Source organism: Vigna umbellata, chromosome 9 (genome assembly GCF_029865625.1).
Source record: "Vigna umbellata cultivar VRB3 chromosome 9, Vumbellata_1.0, whole genome shotgun sequence".
Taxonomy (NCBI): Eukaryota; Viridiplantae; Streptophyta; class Magnoliopsida; order Fabales; family Fabaceae; genus Vigna; species Vigna umbellata.
This window is the reverse complement of record NC_142173.1, coordinates 25624379-25632851: the sequence shown is the minus strand read 5'-3', so window position 1 is coordinate 25632851 and position 8473 is coordinate 25624379. Positions and strand designations below refer to the sequence as shown.

The 8473-nt window shown below is 37.3% G+C and overlaps 1 protein-coding gene across 1 annotated transcript; it reads right to left on the bottom strand.

Annotated features, from left to right (window-relative positions):
* Window positions 1-3739: 3739 nt before the first annotated feature.
* On the bottom strand, window positions 3740-7144 carry LOC148193056 (putative glucose-6-phosphate 1-epimerase; the record flags this gene model as incomplete). Its single annotated transcript, XM_088098268.1, has 8 exons — window positions 3740-4458; window positions 4574-4673; window positions 4898-5000; window positions 5618-5752; window positions 5911-6074; window positions 6157-6213; window positions 6679-6753; window positions 6938-7144. Coding segments are annotated over 8 exons (1050 nt in total), but the record flags the coding sequence as incomplete, so codon positions are not given.
* Window positions 7145-8473: the final 1329 nt, after the last annotated feature.

The following is an 8473-nucleotide window of genomic DNA, read 5'->3' as shown; positions in this document are numbered from 1 at the left end:
TTTATGGGAGAAAATGTCGAACGCCACTTTGTTGGTTCAAGGAAGGAGAGAACGTGCTAACTGGACCCGAGCTTATCCAGCAAACGACCGAGAAAGTCAAGCAAATTCAGGAGAGGTTGAAGACGTCTTTGAGCAGGCAGAAATCTTATGCTGATAAGAGGAGAAGACCGTTGGAGTTCGCTGCTGGAGATCATGTGTTCCTTCGACTCAACCCAATCACTGGTGTAGGCCGAGCCGTTCGTCCAAAGAAGCTGTCTCCCAAATTCATTGGACCATACCAGATTCTGAGGAAGATCGGACCAGTAGCGTACGAGCTTGCATTGCCGCCTCAACTATCAAACCTTCACCCAGTTTTCCACGTTTCTCAACTTCGGAAGTATATAGCGAATCCATCACATGTACTGGAATTGGAGGACGTCCAGCTTCGTCCAGACCGAACGTTGGAGCTGCATCCAGTCCGTATAGAAGATAGCCGCACCAAGTACTATAAAGGCAAGGAAGTTCGTTTGGTGAAGATGGTGTGGGACGCTAAGACTGGTGATTCAACGTGGGAAGTGGAGAGTGCCATGAAGGACTTATACCCTAATCTATTTCCGGGTGAGTCTTTAATTTTCGAGGTCGAAAATTTTTGTAGATAGGTGGAATGTGAAGTCTCGGAAATTTAAAACCATGATTACTGTCAAATCTGTCATTATTTCACTGCTGAGTCACCTGACTACTTCCATAAATGCAACGCGCCACACGTTCAGTGCATTAAAAACGCACTAAACGCTGCATGCAAGAGCGCCACTTGTCGCGTAGAAGTTTCGGAAGTCAGAAGTGAGAGTGCAGGTGTCAGCAGAGGAGACGCTCGTTCGTTTGGGCGTGGAAATTAACAAAACTGAGTTTCGAAAAACTCTCTCTCACCTGCACGCACTCTTCTTCTTCCTCAGAACCAAACCTTTCATTTTTCTCCAACTTCTCTCTAGAACCAGTTCACCTTCTCTCTACGATAACTCCTTACCTTCTTCTCCGATCAACTTACAGCACCGTAGGAACGTTCGCCCAGCTGTGAGCTTCCTTTTGGACCGAACAGCTTCAAGAACTGGAACTGGTAAGTCCCCTTTCCGTAGCTCGTCGTTAGGGTTCTGGAAAAATAGGGTTTTTAGTTGCATGCAAGCATGTATTCATTCTAAGTGATCTGTATTCCGTGGTTAGATTGTGTTCTGGAAGTGTCGAGAACCTAAGAACAACGTAGTGGGACGAAGTCACATTCACATCTAGGACAAGCTTGATTTCCAATCCGGGTAAGGGAAGCTTATATGTTTAATTTATACTGTATGTTGTACGATCTGAGTTGCATGTACGAACTGTATGAAGTATGAGCTGTTATGGATGTTCACTGATATCTGATATGATTCTGGTTTGATTGAGCTGTCATGAACGAGCACTGCTTGTATGTATTATATATGTTATTGATTTTGATTGAAAGGCATGTTGATTTGATTACGTATGACTTGAGTATGGTTATTGTATGGTTGGAATGATTAAAATGTTGAGATCTATATGATGATGATATTTAAGGTGAATTAAATCTGGAATGAAAGTTATAAAGTTTATAAATTTGAAATCTGGAAAATTTTGTTAAGGTTGAAAAATCTGAAACTTTAAATCTTCCCTTTGATAAATGACGCTCGTCACTGTACGGTCTTATACCGTTCGGTTTCCCTGCAAAAGACTTAGAATTGAATTCTTTCATTTGGGAAGAATTCGGTGTGAGAGCGAGCGTTTTTATTGAGTTACTATGTTGAGCGTTCGGCTCAACATAGAGTGTCGTATGCCTTAACTTAAACAATGCTGAAATAAGAACGTTCGGCCTTATGTCGAACGTTCGTCCTTAATAGTGCTCGGTTCCATATTGAGCGTTCGTCCTAAAGAGCGCTCGGCATTTTGCCAAGCGTTCGTCATGATTTGTGCTCGGTCATATACCGAGCGTCCGCTTTAATAAAGAGTTCGGTCTTAAACCGAACGTTCGATATTATTCCCTGCCGAACGTAAATAGCGTTCGTTCAAGTATTTGAATATTCACATTCTTACGTTCGTTCTAATACTAGTATCGGTCTTCCATGTGCAAATTCCTTCAAAGAAAATTTCTAAGTAGTATTAACCATCCTTCCTATATTAAATCTGGTTCAAGATCTTTATTATGAAATTTTCTAAGTATCAGTACTCCTTCAAATTGAGTCGTTTCATTTAACTGACCCAACAGAGAGTCACGTTCGTCCATCCAGTACTTATTTTAGACGTTCGTCCTAATTCTTCAAAGGACTGAACGTTCGTCCTTTTATGCTCTTAAAGTTAAATATGAGAATGATGATAAATTATAAGATCTTACCATGCGAACACTATATTGAGTGATTCTATGAGTATGGGATTTGAACGAGCGTTCCATGGAGGAACGTCTCTTATATATATTTTGAATATTAAATTTGGTAAAGTATGACTGTGGATAAGCTAAGCCAGGCTTGGTCCATCCTGATATTCCGTGACACTCATTCTCAAGTAGAGAGGAGTAGTTCATGTGTGGGAATGGCAGGAGGTCCTTAGTCCATAAGTTAACATGGGCGACGTAAGAACGGACTAACCTCGAGTGGCAGCTGATTAGGTATATCCCGGCTACTACACCACTTGGGTGCGAGGACGCTTGTAGCTACACAGATCATACAGTCCGGACGGTCGTCATAATTATATATATATATATATAGTCATATAATGTTACATGAGTGCTTGCGTGGAATGATATGTTTATTGTATATGTTGATGTATGATTTAAACTATATAAGCTTACCCTTTCGTTTCCTTGTGTTGTCGCCTTGTATATGTACGTTCGTCCTGTCATTGCAATGATCATCCGTGTGGATGTGAGCAGATGGAGGTGCGTCACTTGAAGAAGTGCTAGAAGAAGAAATTTTGGAAGACGCTAACCTGGTGGAGGTAGAAGTTAAAGCAGAGCCTTAGAGCGCTCGCGAGTGTTTGTAGTTAGTTTTATTTATGTTATTTTGAACGTTCGGTTATAGTTTTGTAAGACCGTTCGTCCCTGAACTCTTGCTTGTATAAGCGTTCGTTATTTCTTTATGTTTATGCCGTTCGGCAATTAGACGCTAGTTCAGATTTGTAAGACTGACTGTTTTATATGATTAATGTAATTAATTCTGATTATGGTAATTACTATATGTTGGGATGTTACAAGTTTGTTTTCAACTAATACCAGACTTCATTAAAAAATATATTATAATACTAACTATTTATAAAAATAAGTTTGAAGTTATGAGAATTATGACTGGAGAGTGATATAACGAGAATATAATTGAACACAAAAATTTTACCTCTTAAAAGAAACCACTGGTAAATGATGAAAAAATTAAGATAATTATAAGTGCAGATGAACATATGAAGCTCAGTTGGAAAAAAGTAAATACCGATTCATAGTTTGAATAACCAACCGCAATGTCTCGAATCTCAGCAACTTCAACCTTTTAATGCACAGCCCATCGGTCCCATTTGTACAAAGCAGGAGAAGTGCTATTGCTTTTTGACGCACCACTTTTGACCCACTTTATTGAATACAGACATGAATTCAATTACATCACAGTCAACATCAGAATTCTTGACAATGTCATTCAATTGTAAACATCATTTATAATAAAAATATTGACTTCTAGATTACTTTAAAAGCCATTTATAGCATAATTCAGCCAACTAACCATGAAATAAAAACAGTGATAGTATACAAAATTTATGTGAAGGTTATTGAATTATGCACGTATCACTGTAAAATGGAAAATGCCAAAAAAAGATGCATGATCACATTGTCCACTAATCACTCGTTTTATCTCTGTCATGAGAGGCAGATCATAGCCGTAACCATCCAATATAAGCAAATTGGAACACCAAAGCTAAATTATCCATGCCGTGGAACATATCATCAAATCCATGGAGAGAATAAACTCGGCACCAACTCAACAAATCTAATGCTTAAAGAAGGAGCATCCATAGCAGAACAGAAGGAACCAACTGACTAATGACCTGGTAACACTTGAAAGCCATTCTCACAAAAAACATAGGCCTCTATAAAGCACTATTTCTAGCCTAAGATCATAACAACATAAAACCTGACACTCCTACTGAACAGCACTATTTCTACAACTAGATGCTGCTACATTGCTGGATGTAGTAGCAGCATTAACTTAGACCCATTTTGTACAATTCCTCAAAGACCACTTCTGTCAAGACCAAGACGGTCACTGCAAAAACTTGATGGCACAACTGATAGCTGCAGCCGACCGGTCCATTCCTCTCCCAGCTTCAAGCTCACCGGTTTCTCTATCACCGCCCCGTCAACACAAAGCATCTGTTTGTACTCTTCATCACCAAAATCTACCATGGATTTTGATTTCTTTTCCCATGGATTCCACACAGCTGAACACACCATAAAAGTTAAGATGAAAAGGACTGATTTTATATTTTCTACAACTCGAAACCTTATCTACGTTTGTATTTTGTTTGTGGAAAAAATTTGCTACTTAGAGCTTACCAACATCAGGGAGACCTTCCTTCCTTATAACAAATGTTCGCTTCTTCTCATGATCTAGCACTGCAATTATGTTTGGAGAGCTAAGATAAACTCGATCCGCCTGCCATGAAGGAAGTATGGATATTAAAAACATCTTCATTAGCCTTCATTGTGTCAAAACCAAAAGACTTTAGTAGTGGATACTGTGTGTGATTGACAAAACTGCAGCATAGGCCAGGAATATAGTGCTCTATTTATCTCAACCTGAAGTAATAGCTTAAATTGCAGCATGGAACTATAAATGTCTACATTTTGTTAACATCAATATAACCTAGAAGGGTTTACCTCAGATTCAAATGTTATTGCATCTCCTTGTTCAGTAAATCGTTCTTTTTTGAAAAGGTTGTCTAGGTAGTCCAGTGTCTCCAGACCTTCAATCCTTATCTCACTATAAAAATTGTTAATGTGACGTTAATAATGATTGTCAATCTTAAAATAAAATTTCCTGTTCTAAAACAATCAAAAGAGAGGTAGTTCAAGTAAAAATATGTAAACAAGAATCTATATAGGTAACAAGCATTGCAAACAGTAGTTTGCTTCAAATGCTTACAAATTCTATAGGCTGTGTAAGAACTTTGTACTTTCATTACGACTGATCACTTGTTTACATATTTCCCGATAACTGACATGAATAAAACTCATAATTCCAGTATTCGGAGAAGAATCCACCTAATATATAGAGTATCCATGCTAGTTTCAAATGATTAGAGTGTAAGTTGTTATTAGTTTCTAAAGAAGAGAAACAGTCCTCTAAGATCTGCTTGAATGTTAAAATCCCACAATTTAAAGCATTCAGCAAATGCAGAAACTACACGTTTCAGAACAAAAACCAAATATATTTGTCTACTATAAATATTGAACAAGGAAGTACCATTAGTGCTAATAAAACTCCGATCAAGTGTTCAGCAATCAATTTACTATGGAAAAGAAAAATGATGGTTGGACATCATCCCACACACTCAGAAAAGGGAATGCAGACCAAGTACAACAAAGAATTATCCATACCTAATGTCAGAAACCAATAAGTATGTGTGATCCGCGAATGAGAAACTAAATGGCTTGCCATTTATATTCCTGACTCTAGATATCAAAGTCAAGTCCCCATCTGCTGCAAGAGACACCCGAAGACGGAATTCAAAACTGGTACAATTATTAAACAATCGTTAGATTACTACTGCTTGAAATTTACTGCCAAACACAGGAAAAAGTAATATCGAGTGCATATATGCCAGATTCAAATTATCAAACACATGGAGAGTGGATATCCCTGTTATACTGTCACATCATGCTATTCATACCTGTGTGGCCAGCACTTCATATCTTCTTCAGATGATTTTAGCACCAGGTCAATGAAGGATTTCCCACTGGAGTCATTCCCAGGAAGAGGAGGAGGGTTTTCATCAATTGCCCACATTCTATTTCTTGCAAAACCATGCTGCTCCAGCGATCCACAGTTTCCAAACTGTGAAACAAATTCAGCTCAAGATATGTAAGTATGCATGTTACAAGTTATATAAAATGAACGTAAAAAGGAATAAGCTTGCCTGTGGAAAACACATGGGAATTCCTCCTCGAATTGCTTTTGGAGCCTTGAAAATTGCCTACAGATAATGGAAAAGGAAACAAAACAGTTAGTTATTACTACTTGCCTCTTTAAAAAGTATAATTGATTAAAGTTCTGTGTTCCTACAAAAGCATCAGTTAAGAAGTTGGTTTTGCCGTCGAAGTTTTTCATTATACCAGTATTCAACCCCAGTGGTTCCAAAGGACAAAAGCACTACAATGCACCATTCTTCCCTGTTTTTCTCTTGCATCGATGTGATTGATGGACAGCATAGAATACTATGATTCATCAAAATCCAAACTCTTCTTAAATTTATTGATTATTTGGGCAAATGCCCTTCACATGCCAGTTGCAATATAATGCAGATTATCCCAAAATGAAAATTTTCAGAAAGCAAGATTATGAAATATTGACATGTTTTCCTTATCAGCGCTGACAACTAACAAAATTCATATAATTTAAAATGTACAAATTGATTTTCAATCAAAATTGAAAGACATACCTTGCTGCTTGTGAATAGAAGTTCTTCCCCGTGCTCATTCCGCCATGAAGTGACCTGCGCCCCATGTAAGCTTACCTAATTTCGAGAAAAAGCAGTTAATCTAAGTAATCGTAGTAATTAAATTACTCAAACTACAAATATCTTTACAGACCAAGTTATCCACATCAAGAATTCGCATTGGATGTCATAGTAAATTTTAAAATCATAACTTTACCAAATGTTAAAACCGACACCAGTTTTGCAATGAACAATTTCTCACCCGTGCCGAAGAACCCCTTGGGGTCCGAAGCAGAACTTGATCAATTCCATTCCAGTCCTTTGTAATTTCAGTTGCTGCTCTATAGTCCCATACGGCTGCAGAATGCCCATTCAAATTAATGCAGATCCTAAATTTCTTCAGCAAAATCCTATTAAGCTTCTCAAATTCGGAACATGCAAATGCCAGAGGATTGAAGGGGTCTCCACCTCACACCTATACCGTAACAAACACGTGAATTAGCCTCCTCGTCAGTTAAATCCAAAATCCCAACACCCAATTTCACTCCAAATTTCTTCTCACTGGTATGATTCAGATCTACGGAACAATAAACCTATTTAAACAAGAATCTGGAATGTGTGATAGAATTCCACGAAAACTCCAGAAAGCCAAGAGCAGAAACATTACACTGAACATTTAGCAATTGAATACCAATCTACCTGGTACACATCCAAACATGTCCTTAAAACTTGTCAGATTCACAGCAGAAAAAGACAATTAAACACTGAAAAAACATAATAACTATCAGTAAATAAATAAATCACGCACGCATACATACATATACATACACACACATACATATATTACAGCTGTAATAAAATTAAAATTTTCTTTAATATAAGCAGAATACAATAACCATAATTTCTTCAAGAAAATTCAAATTAAGGAAGAAAAACCAAACACTAATAAATCTCAAGAGAATACTGAATAATAAATCTCCCATTAACCAAACACTGGTAATAAGTTTACTTACTTCAACAATCCGGAATCAGGAATTCTAAGTCTAAACCGACACCAGGTCTTGGATGCAAAGAGAAGCAGCAGTAGGAGCCAGAATAATGCATGACCTCTGTGAAATGAGTTAAGAAAATTCACACATCCAATGACACGAGGCAGCACATGCTCATCAAGTACATAGATACATACATGACGAAGAAGAAGCGTTCAAAAAGTTGAAAGGTACCCTTTTCTTAGAAGTATGCATTCAAGACCATACTTGCAATTGAATCAAGAAAGTTCAAAACTTTCAACAACCCCAAGATTTGAAAAACCAAAAAAACTACAGCAAATGGTAGGTGGCAATGTTGTGTGAAGGCGAGATAAAACTTTTACAGAAGCTTAAGATAAGGAGCAAAAACCGGTCTTGTAAATTCTGTGTCTGTTGGCTGCTGAAGAGATCTAGTTCTTGGACGTGGAGATACGAAAAGTAAATGTACACATGTACAAACAGTTAAAAAATTTAAACATTTTTTAATGACAATTAAACTACATTAATTTTGTGTACAAGATTTAAAACCAGAATAAAATATACACCATTCCAGTACAGCGTTGAAAGCTACTTTTTCTTTGACTGTGGTGGACAGAATCTGTAACATCCCAATAAATAGTAATTACCATTAATTAGAACTAATCACATTTACAGTAAATACAATGCAGTCTTAATATTTACAACAGCTGCTCCAAAGGAAAACAGCACGTACAGCAATTTACAGCGTTCAGAATTCATGATCAATTCAAAACCAGTACTGAATAATCTAT